This window comes from Salvelinus namaycush, chromosome 10 (genome assembly GCF_016432855.1).
Source record: "Salvelinus namaycush isolate Seneca chromosome 10, SaNama_1.0, whole genome shotgun sequence".
Lineage (NCBI taxonomy): Eukaryota > Metazoa > Chordata > Actinopteri > Salmoniformes > Salmonidae > Salvelinus > Salvelinus namaycush.
The window spans coordinates 11332853-11347895 of NC_052316.1; the positions used below are offsets into that span (position 1 = coordinate 11332853).

Here is a 15043-nt window from a genome sequence, read left to right on the forward strand (position 1 = left end):
AGAACTAACCTGCTCCGGGGCAGGCTAACTCAGGGCTAACTCCATTTATCCTGAATGAAGTGTCTGAGCTGCAGGTTGAGGACCAATTAAATCAGATATCATACCCATCATACCCTCCCTCTCTGTCATCATCCCCTTCATTTAAGGAAGACGACTGATTCAATATTTTATTAATCAAATGTTTTTTTGTGTATAAAGAAATAATGTCTATTACATTACACATTTAGTAATGACATAATTTGCTTTCCAAACAATGTGTATTTCGTATGATTGTATTTTGACATTTGCGACAGGCAAACTGACAGCCGCAACCAACCATAGACATGTAATTCCTAGATGGTAGTTCCCATTAAAGTCAAGACTAGCAGCCGAGCCATTGCTACTGTACCCATGAGTTTAACAGTCAATTTGCCAGGGTTAAAGGTTTCAGAACCCTTCTATGGATTAAATGTCTATGGCCACAACGCAACAAGCTGTTCCATAGATAGAAGAAGGGAAGGAGTGGGAAAAGGGTGCTTGTGATTTGAAAAGCACACCAAAGCACGCCAAAGACGGCATTAAAGATAAGTAATAAAATAAAGACTGCACAAGCCTATTTCACACCATAGCCTGCTGAATTTGCAACATAATTTTTCTTTCATTTTGATTTCGGCACAAATGAAAATCGTGCCAATATATCCTCCAAACAACGGCTTCGGGGGCATTACCACTTTTGTATGTTACCAAAATATTCAAATAATGATTGACATATTTTCATTCAAAACATTATTTTGATTAATTTATTCATACTATTTCATCCTTCCACAAGATATATGTCACGCCCTGGCCATAGAGAGGCTTTTATTCTCTATTTTGTTTAGGCCAGGGTGTGACTAGGGTGGGAATTCTAGTTTCTTTATGTCTATGTTTGTGTGGTTCCCAATCAGAGGCAGCTGTCTATCGTTGTCTCTGATTGGGGATCATATATAAGTTGTCCTTTTCCATTGGGTTTTGTGGGTAGTTACCTTCTGTTTAGTGTCTGCACATGACGGAACTGTTTTGGTTTTTTCACTTTTTCACTTTGTTACTTTGTTCAAGTGTTTTTTGAGAAATAAAATATCATGAACACTTACCACGCTGCGCTTTGGTCCATGCCTTCCGACGAGAGACGTTACAATATATTCCCGACACAAATCTAGGGTTGCTACCCAAGCCGGCTGGTTGTACGTTCTATTGGTTCGGTTGCCAGAGACTGGCTGGCAACGTTCTTCCCAGTCGTTTAGTCTTTTTGTTCAGTATCTATGGATATTCATTCTAAATGTTCCATTGCCATACTGGCTGGCAACGTTCTTATCCCTTGCTTGCTAGCTAATCAACTATGGCTAATTTACAGTCACATCAAAAAGTGCAGCCAGAATAACAGCAAAATAGCTGCATTTGCATTTGTTTAAGCTGTTTTCTGGTGACATTTATTTGGATACATCCATAAGAATGAGCTAATGATGCACGATTTCACCTGGCATAGAAAATGTACTCTCTCATCAGGACACTGTTGTTTAGAGGAGCTAGCCAACAACACAGCTAACATAATTACTTCAAACTGAAGCTGGAAACACTGCAAACTAGCTGCACTTCGTTTTTTCAATTGACATTTCTTTGTATATAAAAATTATGCCAGCTGATTAATGATTTTGACTGGCTGAGAAACGCTGCCTGTCTGTCCGTCTCGCCCCGACTCCTGACACGTTCATTTCTATGGGACAGCTGGAGATCGAATTTGAATATTGAAACAATGTTGCAGATGTCGGAGAGACAGACAGCAAGGTTTATACAAATCTCTGCTGTTGAAAACTAAATGTTAGTCTAAAAGAAATGTGAGATAATGTCTAGATTCTTTTTATAGTGGAGATCAAGTTTATAAATTGCTTGGCTGGGCTGATGAGACAGTGGATTGTGCAGTCAGATGGAACAGAGTAAATAGGCATTTTAACATCATCGATTTAGCCGGTGGTAACTTGTGGAATTGACACCGGCTGGAAGGTGTTTCCTGTACCAAACTGAGCATTTCTAGAGTAGTCCTCAAGTACATTGAAGTTTCACTCTTTTTGTTCTGACAATCAGTCAAATGTTAGCTTGGTCTTTGATCTGTTTGTGCTATATAAAAAATCGAATCAAATCACATTTTATTTGTCACATGCGCCGAATACAACAGGTGTAGTGAAATGCTTACTTAAAAAATTACAAATAATTAAAGAGCAGCAGTAAAATAACAATAGTGAGGCCATATACAGGGGGTACCGGTACAGAGTCAATGTGTGGGGGCACCGGTTAGTCAAGGTAAATAAGGTTATTACCTGTATATGTAGGTAGAGTGATTAAAGTGACTATGCATAGATAATAGCAGAGAGTAGCAGCAGCATAAAAGAGGAGGGGCAATGCAAATAGTCTGGGTAACCATTTGATTAGATGTTCAGGAGTCTTATGGTTTGGGGGTAAAAGCTGTTTAGAAACCTCTTGGACCTTGACACTCCGGTACCGCTTGCCGTGTGGTAGCAGAGAGAACAGTCTATGACTAAGGTGGCTGGAGTCTTTGACAATTTTTAGGGCCTTCCGAGAGACACCGCCTGGTATAGAGGTCCTGGATGGCAGGAAGCTTGGCCCCGGTGATGTACTGGGCCATATGCGCTACCCTCTGTAATGCCTTGCGGTCGGAGGACGAGCAGTTGCCATACCAGGCAGTGATGCAACCCGTCAGGATGCTCTTGATGGTGCAGCTGTAGAACATTTTGAGGATCTGAGAACCCATGCCAAATATTTTCAGTCTCCTGAGAGGGAATAGGTTTTGTCGTGCCCTCTTCACAACTGTCTTGGTATGTTTGAACCATGATAGTTTGTTAGTAATGTGGACACCAAAACGGCATGATTGGACAATAAAACTCACATCGCTGAGCTTACTTTATGCAGGTTTGTATCGTGTAGTTCTGTCCTTTGCAACTGTAGGCCTAATTGAAAAGTAACTCCGTCTGTGTCAGCTATTGTGTTTATTGATTAATTCCAGTAAATCATTTTGTATTAAAAAAGTCTAGGTATTCAGCCCAAGTTTACCCTGGCCAGAGGGACAGGGCGCATAGTAGGCTAGACTATGCAGCTGCTGTTGTTAGTGGCCTACAGTTGATCAGACTGAAAAATTGTCTAGTTTCCATGCAACACAGCATATCAGATCGCTAATGTTTATGTGTATAGGCTGCTACATTTATGAAATAATTTTTGCTTGTGTCTATCGTGAGTGATTTATTATCACTCTTGCTAAATAAATACCTGAGGAAAGCAGAGAGCGCGCCTCGATCTTTGTGGGTTGTGCCCTGCCCGCACGACCTGCGATTTCCGTGAATCTGATTGGTCAAGATACACAAAGCGCCTGCAGAAACACTCGAATGTGAAGGACTCGGATGTGAAAGACAGATAAATTGTGCGAGAGTTGACAATTCGTGATGCAAATCTGTCAACAAAAAAAACAGTACTTTGGCCCTCTTTTTACTTTGGCGACAATATATTTTATTAAACTAAATCAAAAGTGCTTTGGCAAATGCTGCGTGTGGCAAATGTGGCCTCACTTTTTCCGGCGGCCCTGCCTTGTGGTCCTCCTCATCCTGCATGCTTTCCTCAGTGATGACCCTTTAGCGCATAAGAAAGGGGACCATGAATGGAAGGGAATTGTCACGTTCCTGACCTATTTTCTGTTAGTTTTTGTATGTGTTAGTTGGTCAGGACGTGAGTTTGGGTGGGCAGTCTATGTTTTCTGTTTCTATGTTGGTTTAAAGGGTGACCTGATATGGCTCTCAATTAGAGGCAGGTGGTTTTCATTTCCTCTGATTGAGAGTCATATTAAGGTAGGTGTTTTCACACTGTTTGTTGTGGGTGGTTGTCTCCTGTGTCTGTGTTATGTTACGCCACATGGGACTGTTTCGGTTTTGTTTGTTCGTTTGTTCGGTTTATGTAGTCTGTTCCTGTTTTCATGCGTTCTTCGTTATACGTAAGTTCTTATGTTCAGGTGCGTCTACGTCGTTTGTTGTTTTGTAGTTAATCAAGTATAGTTCGTTTTGTGTCTTGTTTAAATAAATAATATGTCATCACACAACGCTGCATTTTGGTTCAATCCCTGCTCCTCCTCTTCGGATGAAGAGGAGGAGGAAAGCCGTTACAGGAATTGTGTAGCTACAAGGACAAAGTTACATTTTACAATCCTACGGTTTTCACTCTAACATTTGAGAAAACATGCAACCTAATGTAATATTTGATAGTCCATAACTAAAATATTTATGATCATGCCTGTAAGTAGCAGTCACAAACCACCTAGACCAGGCAGGATGATTTAGTTACCAATCTGACCGCAAATCCTGAGCTTTCGTAGTCATTATCTATTATCATAAGGATTAGGCAATACAAAGACAAAATACCTAAAGTGCTGCTTGTTCACCGTTGTTGATTCACTGGTGGAGGAAAGTTAGGTTATTTTTATGCTGAAAGACAAATTCCAGAAAAATAGCTTAGCGTTAAAACACGTACACTACCGTTCAAAAGTTTGTGGTCACTTAGAAATGTCCTTGTTTTTGAAAGAAAAGCACCTTTTTTGTCCATTAAAATAACATAAAATTGATCAGAAATACAGTGTAGACATTGTTAATGTTGTAAATGACTATTGTAGCTGGAAATGGCAGATTTTGAATGGAATATCTACATAGAAATACAGAGGCCCATTATCAGCAAACCATCACTTGACTGCTAAAAAAACAAGTCACAGAGGTTGCTGGCCATGTGCTCTACATGCTTCCAGCCAAACCAACTGGCAATGTATTCGAAATTCCTGTTCTTTTCTAGATTTCTCATGAAAACATGCGTATCTCTGTGAAATGGCACTGTTCTGTTGCACTGTGGTTATACCAAGCTTTTTATTCTCAAAGCCTTTTACATTTAATTCAGCTCGTGTCATGCTAATTTTGCTTTTTGTGACCCGCGAAAACAACTTTGAAGAGAAGATCACAAAATGTAAAATCCTTAAAAGTTGTTGAGTGAAAGCTGCATAGCTATGTCAACAGAGCTCGGTGTTTATTATTATCGGTTGTATTAGGTTACGAAATGTGGCATTTGCACCCATGATTATTCCCAATCATACAGTCATCTGCTGCTTCACTGAATTGTTCTATTGCATTTTATAATACAAGCTCTTATGTTACATTATCTTTTATTTAGCTCCATTGTGTGTGCAAAAGTGAACGTGAGTGTGTCTTTAGCCTGCCTACCTGACTTCGCTCTGGAAAAGAGCGCCACACTGGCTATGCAAATTAACCGTTTGAAAAACCTACTCGAGCGCACTTCCCGTCAAGACGCGCCACTCAGTCCGCATTCTTTGCATTCCAGCGTCGCCGCAGCCTATGCACGACGCGCACGACACAGAACCTAGGCGGAAATCGTAGGAGATTCTCGTTTTCTCATGAGTGAACCAGACGGTGTCGTGGTGATGTGTAATTAAACGACAATAACAAATATGTGACATTAGAGCAAATAACTAGCATTTCCCTGTCCTGAGTGCCTTATAAATAATATACAGTATTATAACGTTGTCGTTCGCGGATATAATTGTCGTGATTTATTTATTTTTTCTTCAAAAAGCCCGCCACATTTCTCAGCACCAGAAATTCTCAATTTTGCTATGACTAATCATCTTCCTGTGACTGTGATGCTGTGCTGTGATGCAGCATCCAGTGTCTCAAATCCAACTTTACATAGGAAATGAAACTAGGACCCTTTGTTTTATGTCACATGACCTGGATTTGAAAAATGTTAAGCCTTTTCCATAAATTAGAATTAGACCAAAATTAATAACGTTTTCTGAGGATGGTGCTGGACCATCCGACATAAAAAGAAAGGGGACAGTTTGATAAACTCTTTAAATAAAGGTTAAAATCCAGGTCATGTGACATGATTCACCAAAATACAGGGCCCTAGCAATGACGAATCCGCAGGACACCCATACGTGGTAGAATACATGTCAGTAGCCAAGTGCGATTGGTTCAGGTTGTACTCATTATTTAACAAAGATAAAGACTAGAAACACTGATACAGAGCCAGCAGAGATGCTCTGGCTACCCCTTACCGTTTCTATGGCAATGTGACGCACACTTTACCGAGCTGCATTGTGTGTATGTGGCCATCTCACTCCATAAAAACAGAGCAGCAATAGATCTGGGCATGATGCTATGAGAATGAAGACTTCGAAAATAGCCCTCTGTCTCTGTAACAAAAAATATGCCTTCTATTTAAGGAATGCATGAAACTCTGTTTTAAGATTTACCAGAGCTATTATTGTTGCTTTCTAGTGCAAAATATTTATCTTACATGTCTACAGAATGAGACATATACAGTCTCTCATGTGCTTGCCTCATGTCTTCCAATACATCTTAAAAGCTAGAAGGGAGATTCAATTCTGGCTGTAATAATGGCCATGAATGATGTCCACAAAATGACAATCAATATTTTTGCAAATGTTGATACGAGAGAATATTGCTCTCTCGCTCGCTCTCTCTGTCTCTCACACACACACACGTGGAAAACTCTGTGACATTTGTTTGATGTCTGTCTGGTTGCAGGACAGCCAGAACACAGGTATGATGCATATCTTGGAGCCACACACTGGATTCCATTTTACGCTCTAAACCACATGCTCTTCTGATAGAGAGTAAGTGTTTATGGAAAAAGCCATCCCAGAATTACATTTTACATCTTTGTAGATGCTCTTATCCAGTGAGTACATTCATTTTCATACTACTCCCCCATGGGAATCGAAACCCACAACCCTGGCAACGCAAGCGATATGCTCTACCAACTGAGCACACTGGACAACTACTACATAGGGCTCCTGTTCATGGTATCATTGGTTACATGTAACTCCTCCCGACATGTACAACGTGCTGCAGGGATAAATGACACAGTCTATTCTAAAGCCTTATCACACTAGTTTGGGGGCTATTTAGTCTCGGACACTGATCTGTGGTTGCCATAGTGACCTAATTATAGTGTGTGTGTGTGTGTGTGAGACCAATGATCCCGCCGCACACCTACTACTAGGGCTTCTTTCACAATTCGCTTTCTCTCCCTGTCTATCCCCTTCTATTTTTGTCTGGACAGGATTCCCCAACCTCACTGATAGAAACCTGCAAGTGCAGTGACAGTGGTTTTAGATTAGGTTATGTTCACTGTTTGCACATATGTACAGTAACAGTCAAAAGTTTGGACATCTACTCATTCAAGGGTTTTTCTTTATTTTTTTACTATTTTCTACATTGTAGAATAATAGTGAAGACATCAAAACTATGAAATAACACATATGAAATCATGTAACAAACAAAAAAGTGTTCTTCAAAAAAAAATTCTTCAAAGTAGCCACCCTTTGCCTTGATGACAGCTTTGCACACTCTTGGCATTCTCTCTACCAGCTTCATGAGGTAGTCACCTGGAATGCATTTCCATTAACAGGCGTGCCTTGTTAAAAGTTAAAAATTTATTTTCTTCTTAATGCGTTTCGGCCAATCAGTTGTGTTGTGACAAGGTAGGGGTGGTACACAGAAGATAGCCCTATTTGGTAAAAGACCGTCCATATTATTGGCAAGAACAGTTCAAATAAGCAAAGAGAAACGACAGTCCATCATTACTTTAAGACATGAAGGTCAGTCAATACGGAAGATTTCAAGAACCATCAAGCGCTATGATGAAACTGGCTCTCATGAGGACCGCCACAGGAAAGGAAGACCTAGAGTTACCTCTGCTGCAGAGGATAAGTTCCTTAGACTTACCAGCCTCAGAAATTGCAGCCCAAATAAATAAATAAACTGTTCAGAGGAGACTGTGTGAATCAGGCCTTCATGGTCGATTGCTGCAAAGAAACCACTACTAAAGGACACCAATAATAATAAGAGAATTGTTTGGGCCACGAAACACTAACAATGGACGTTAGACTGGTGGAAATCTGTCCTTTGGTCTGATGAGTCCAAATTTGAGATTTTCGGTTCCAACCGCCATGTCTTTGTGAGACGCAGAGTAGGTGAACGGATGATCTCCACATGTGTGGTTCCCACTGTGAAGCATGGAGGAGGAGGTGTGATGGTGTGGAGGTGCTTTGCTGGTGTCACTGTCTGTGATTTATTTAGAATTCCAGGCACACTTAACCAGAATGGCTACCACAGCATTCTGTAGCGATATGCCATCACATCTGGTTTGCGCTTAGTGGGACTATCATTTGTTTTTCAACAAGACAATGACCCAACACACCTCCAGGCTGTGTAAGGGCTATACGACCAAATTGGAGAGGGATGGAGTGCTGCAACAGATGACCTGGCCTCCACAATCACCCGACCTCAACCCAATTGAGATGGTTTGGCATGAGCTGGACCGCAGAGTGAAGGAAAAGCAGCCAACAAGCGCTCAGCATATGTGGGAACTTGTTCAAGAATGTTGGAAAAGCATTCCAGGTGAAGCTGGTTGAGAGAACGTCAAGAGTGTGCAAAGCTGTCATCAAGGCAAAGGGTAAAAGATTCTAAAACAAAAAATATATTTTGCTTTGTTTAACACTTTTTTGGTTGCTACATGATTCCATATGTGTTATTTCATCGTTTTGATGTATTCAATATTATTCTACAATGTAGAAAATAGTTTAAAAAAAAGAATAGATCCAGATAAGCTCGTTTCCCTCCCCCTTAAACCACCTCTGCACTCTGCAGCTTATTTTACTATATATTGCAGCTCTCTGTCCAAATTTTTGTAGAGAGGATTTGGACCTATTTGCCTATTACAACATCATTACTAGGCTACACCTCAACCCAGTGGCACCCTTGTCTCTCCGATGTACCAACCTGTCGTGGTCCAAACCTTAAGCCTTATCTAGATCAGCCAACTGTCTGTTACCTGTGTCCCAGTCAGGCCAACAATAGATTGAGTGAACTGCCGTTAGTGACAATTTCTAGGACTAAGCTGTACCCTAGGCACATGAAAGGTCCAGGACAACTGCCAAGTCAACCAAGTATCCTGCATTTCTGGGCCTATATGGAGTCACAGTCTGTTCCGGGGCAGGGTGTCACAACAGTACTGGCCGCCATGTTAAGGATGTCACATCCAGGATGTGAAGTAGTTACCAGTAAGCCAGGAGACGGGTCTGCACCATCAGCTATCTGTAGACCCAGATACACTCTGTTTGTTTGCACAAGGGGTTTTGAAAGAGGATAAGTGCAGTGAACAGTATAAGGAAGGAGAATATACCACGAGCTATGCTGCAATCCTTTCTTCAGTTAGTGTCTCATTGAGGGCCTATTGTGAGGGAAAATCTGGTTGGAACTACGGTACAGCCCACCTGTTTGGTAGGTTCTTATTTGTCTTTTTACACAACAAAAGACCCATAACTGAAACTAGGTTTGACCTGTCTTTTTATATGAATTGCACAAGAAACTCTAACTCTGTTTCAGGTGAAAGGATCCAATCTTTACGTCGACCGATTAGAGATTTTAGACCTTAGATGCTTCCAACTACCCGTGCATGGCATTTGAGTGATGAAGGCTTTCTGGATATCAAACTGTAGGCCACTGTGGATGCATCACAGCATCAGGAAGCTACTGTCTGGCCTGAAGTAAACAGTACATCTCAACAATGTGCATGGAAGTATAAGATTGCATTTAATAATGGTATTGTGAAGCCTACATTATTTGTGAGAAATAGCAAGACATTAGTTCATATGCATTAGGCTGGGTGTCATTTAAAACTCCAGCCTTGGAAAAACAGTATATAGGCTACATTTTGATGCAGGTTTTAATTCATGGCTGTATAGTTGAAATGGTATAAAGTATAAGAAGTGTTGCTGATTCCATGTGTACATTATAGACAGGACACGGGTGAATATAAAAGACTGAATTGGTTCCCTATATTCCAATAGGTATAGGCCTACTAATTACTGTCTGATTGATTCCCAGCTGGAGTGAAGTTCATATATGTGCAATACTGTACAGTAGGCCTAGGTTACCAGAAACAATGTTGGAGAACACTGAAACAGTACCCAAAGCACACCTCAGCAAATAATTGCACGCCCCCTTTCCCATAGGATAAAGCACTCAGAGAATTCAATTTCAGTTCAATAATTTATTCAAATAAGTTTAACATTCTATTCAACAATGCATTTCACTGTTATATATTACTCTGTTCAACTTAAATAATAGCAATACATTAGTTCATTGTGTCAAATAAATGAATACATGGTTACAATGTGGCATTGTTACATTGTTTTGACCAGGCAGCCACCTGGCTATGAGTGTAACCAGAATACCCTATCAATCTCTTTTACACAATACCCTATCAATATATTTTACACAATACCCTATCAATATATTTTACACAATAACAACCCATAGGCATTGTTACTCTGAAGACTTCTTCATTGCACTGTTACTCATAACATCCAACTGTAGAGCATTGCAGTCATTCACATTGCATTTGATCATAAACACACTGACTTCCACGTCAGAAAGTATAGGGTTAAACTCAGTTTCAAGTCTGTATTCTCATTGTATTCTCATTGTCATACAGTTGCTTTGTCCCTCCTCTCAAATAACGAAACTGCAAGTCCGTTCCCACGCGATGCAGCCGCCCCCGGTTGTTCCAACATGGCTGGGCAAACAGCAGCGAGACTTCTCTACAGTTCCTTCCTACGCCCCACTCCGGCCGACACGGTTCCTTTCCGCGAAGGAAGAGAGCGGGGTCAGATGCGTCATGGTTGTATGCGCATTGTCCATCGGAACCTTCGCATGCTCAACTCCGTCACTGGATAGCGGCCCAGGGCAGGCAAACACAGGCATGTCGACGATGCCCATTCTTGAACGCCTTTCTCATTCTTGAAGAATGATGACTTGTTTACTTATTTTCATCGCTTTCACGTTTCTCATCGAGGGTCATTAGTTCAGCGCTCCTGCAGGGACAGGTAAGGTACCCATTGGTTCTTGCAGCGGCTCTCCTCGCAGTAGTTGCCGACATCCTGCAACGCTTGGCATTTCAGAGATTGGCACTGGGTGTTCTGTAGGAAAAAGGGGAGAGATATCGTCAGGAATGTCTTGAATTAGGAAATTGTGATGATTAGATAATTTCGATGTATTCAAAATGAACAACTACGCACAAGGCCTATTGCCCGTTCAATGTAATCCAAATAAGAAGATAGGAGGATGTACTTACAGTGACAAGGATGCAGTGCAAATCATTGGGCTCGTTGCCGTTGCTGTCAGCGGTGCTTGGCTCGCCAAGAACCTGAGCGAGGCGCCTCATGCCGGAGACACGCAGTATGTTGATGTCGTTGTCGCAACAGAAGGCTTGGATGAGCGTGAAGTGAATCTGCAGTGGAATGACATCCTCGTCAGTCGCCAGAACACACAGCACGACACTGTCAGGATCACTGCAGAAAGAAAGGGAATAGTACATTAATGATCTGTTCTGTATATCAAATATAGATACATATGGCGACAAAAGTCTTGCAATGCGCATCATGCTTGCAGCTATGTACCATTGACTCATATTATGGAATGGTCAATCATAGGATAGAATGGTCAATAATGTACTTACACATTCATCAGTTTTGCAGACTCGTAGACTCCCACAGTCAGGCAGTCTTGTTGCTGCGCTGCCACCAGCAGCTCTTCTAGTGCTTGATTCACGGTCTCCATCCTTCAAGAAAAATCAATTATGTTAGTTATGCACCACAATTGAGAATAGGCTACTAACACCTGGTGAATTCAGTACTGAGGCTATATGTGCTTCACTGCCAAACCATCTATTCTCAATGCACACTGTTACAGCAAGATGTCGGCTATTATGAGCGACAAATGTACAAGGAACTTACTTTTTCTCAGTGATATTGGATCCAACGAGTTCTTCCAGAGTCATATTGAAATCCGTAATTGTATAATCCACAAGGATATCCAGGATAATCTCCAATGAGTATATTCCCGAATCGAAGTTTGCAGAACGTCCTTGTCAATGAAGTAATCCAATATGGTATAGGTTAACTTGCAGTGTTTCAGCGTAAACTCGCTCGTTGTTGAATTGCAAAGTCCTTGTAATAGTTCTCATCTGTGGCTCAGTGGTTTCTGACACAATCGTGCGAAACTCAATGGTTATATCCACTCTCGTCATGGGCGTGGTGTTACTCAGTCGCTACTTTCCTGATTGGTCTATTGGTATAGATGGAATCCCTACTCTTTTCAACCATTGGCTGTTTACGCCAACGCATTTCGGGGACCCACGTGGGCTGTCGCAGAGAATCCCCCACCTTCCTCGCTCAGTATCAATTTGTTTACTTCTATGGAGTGCCATGGAATTAATTTCCTTAGCTTCTCCATTGCTGCGTATTTCTTCATATTGGGGTCGTTACTGTGATCATGTCTATGAAAGTATGTTTGATTGTTCCATTACATTTTTCAATACAAAACTTAATGCAATTGTTTTTATGCCAAAAATAACATTGTGACAAAGTCCGTTGGTTGATTGCACCGCAGTCAGAGATCTCACGAAATCTCACCTTACAGACAGACAGGTAAACTAGGCTACTCCATTCGTCTCAATTATAACTTCTTCCATCCATATGTTGCATGATACTGAAGGCTACTTACTGTATGGGCCTATGAATGCTTATTACATTGTTATTATATGTGCATTGGCCTATAGCATCCAAGAATTATATGTTTATATGTTAGCCATTACTCTCGGAATAGTTTTGAATTATATATTTTTAAAGCCTGTTCTGTACAGTATGGTGATTGTAAGAAAGAATAGTGGGTTTTCACATCAGATTGCTCACCACGAGTCGCCCCTCAGTGGACGCTGTGCTGCATCGCAAGGAAACTGCAAATTGAAACATGTTGTAACAAGTTGCAACTTATTGTCCCCCCTTATGCCCCATGCTGAATTGTGTCATGAGACCAAGACCAAGCTCTCACATTTCACTGAAAAAGCCACATTTCTGCAGATAATGCAGATACTCTGCAGATGAAATCCATATGGATAAAGTAGACTGCTTACTAATTTGTATAAATATATAACTTTTAAATAAACCTCATGTTATTGTTCAACTCCAAGGGCTACATATTTTAATAGTCATATTTGCTCAAAACTTTCATTGTTTGCTTAATCATGTACCTAATGAGAGTGCTAGAACAGTGATCAGAAAGCCGTATGTACAGTGAGGCTATAGTAAAACGTCATTCTTCTTAGCGTGGAGCGCCATTTAGTGGCCAATTGAATATCTACACTCTCGAAGACTGATGTTGATTCAGACTAGTCGCGCTTTACACTGGCCCGGTTTGGAGACATGCGCCGATTTGTCCCTGATCTGCTCTCAATTCTGATATCACGCGTTTCACGCTACATGAATGTCAACCAAATAGACAATGGGGACAATTAGCAGCCACTACTTGATACTGCAGTAGTGTAGTTCAGGTTTGATAGGCTTATATGATAAACTGTCAAGCGACTGGAAAGGCTTATCTTGAGCTGTGAATAGCGAAGTTGAGATGTAATCAAATTATAGCACACTAGTCCACAAATACAATCGATAGTTTATCAGTAGGCTATCGATACCGCCTGTAATCATTTTGATATATACAATAGATGTTCTTCTTCTCTTGGTGACGATGTCATGCATTGTCAACTTTGTAACAGTTGATCAATTCCTTGATAAATCGGCTGATTATGTTAGTGACAAATAGATGTGACTGCTTAGCCTATACTTGATCGTTAGTATTTCTGGGCCCCGAATTTATGGACTCATATCTGTGTGAAACTCTAGTCACAGATGAAAGGGAACGTTCTAATCTTCTGCCCGAGTCCATTCCGAACGGTATCTGATTATGAGGGGGGAATTGCGTGCTTAAAAAAAAAGAAGTAATTTTGGTAGACCTGCAGCTTGTAATACACAGGTCTCGCGTTCTTCATCTGGGGTGCATGGAAAGACGCCCTGGGGAACTCACTGTGATTATCCTAACATACGGTAATTAATATTGAGGGCCAACTAGAACTCTGACTTTCCGACCTTAAGATAATTGACGTCATGATTTGCCCGTATTTTTCCGAGTTCCCAGTTGTCTTGAACGCACCATTAATGTAGCCTAATTGTGTTTTCAAGATGACTGGGAACTCGGGAAAAAAACGTGGTCAAATCATGAGCTTCAAGTCGGAGCTCTAGAAAGATGCCAGAGTTTCCTACTTGGAATTCCGAGTTGGATGACGGTTCAAAACTAATTTTCCCAATCGGAGCTCGTTTTCCCATGTTTCCAGTTGTCTTGAACACACTGAAGTCGGAAGTCTCCGAGTTCCCAGGTGTTTTGAACGCTACATAATCAAAACGTTTGCTACTAAACTTGAAAACGGCCTAATGTCACGAAAACTATAACAAGTTAACACACGTGTTTAATTCAACTAGCTAGTTATGAATGAATATCATGAAACTATTGTTTTCCGAAGTGAAGGAGTCAAGGGTTTTATCGCATAACGTTAAGTTACTAGCTAACTAACGTTACAATCTCAACCAAGCTGATGATGAGCCGGCTAACCACTGAGAAAGTTAATAGCTAACGTCCATTGCTAGCTACTTATTATTATGAAGTTAAAATGTAAAGTATGTTTCTGTTTTGATGTAGGATAACGTGTCTTTAGCTGTGGCTACTGACGACTCAGCACTGGTAAAGGCCTATGAAGACGCCCTCCAAACATTTCTGGTAAAGTTTGACAAGTATACAAGTGGGTGGATAAACTAATTTGGTGTAGTGCAGAGCCATACATGTTTTCTCACCTAAATACTTGGCTCTGATGTAGCGTTACCTAGCTAGCTAGCTTCCTTCAGCTCAAGGAGATAAGACAAAGGGAAAGGAAACGCCTCATGAGATTTGTCCCTTGTGAATCGATGGTGGTGGGGAGTATTTTATTTTCTGATCCCCATTAGCTGCTGCTACTCTTCCTGGTGTCCAAACAAGCGGCAATTACATAC

The 15043-nt window shown here is 41.0% G+C and overlaps 1 protein-coding gene across 1 annotated transcript; it reads right to left on the reverse strand.

The window, feature by feature from the left end:
• Nucleotides 1–10143: 10143 nt before the first annotated feature.
• Nucleotides 10144–12155, reverse strand: LOC120054420 (growth arrest and DNA damage-inducible protein GADD45 beta-like). The gene is made up of 4 exons (XM_039001836.1): nucleotides 11903–12155; nucleotides 11626–11727; nucleotides 11242–11458; nucleotides 10144–11086 (listed from the first exon to the last, which is right to left on the reverse strand). The coding sequence occupies exons 1-4, from the start codon at nucleotides 11944–11946 to the stop codon at nucleotides 10973–10975; spliced, it is 477 nt and encodes a 158-aa protein (XP_038857764.1). The 5' UTR covers nucleotides 11947–12155; the 3' UTR covers nucleotides 10144–10972.
• Nucleotides 12156–15043: the final 2888 nt, after the last annotated feature.

What these genes read in the sequence shown, in the direction of transcription:
- LOC120054420 (XM_039001836.1), bottom strand. Translation starts at nt 11,946, where the DNA reads ATGACTCTGGAAGAACTCGTTGGATCCAATATCACTGAGAAAAA. An exon ending in TCCAATATCACTGAGAAAAA is followed by an intron (nt 11,728 to 11,902) that starts GTAAGTTCCTTG and finishes TTTTTCTTGAAG; the next exon opens with GATGGAGACCGTGAATCAAG. An exon ending in TCTGCAAAACTGATGAATGT is followed by an intron (nt 11,459 to 11,625) that starts GTAAGTACATTA and finishes TTCTTTCTGCAG; the next exon opens with TGATCCTGACAGTGTCGTGC.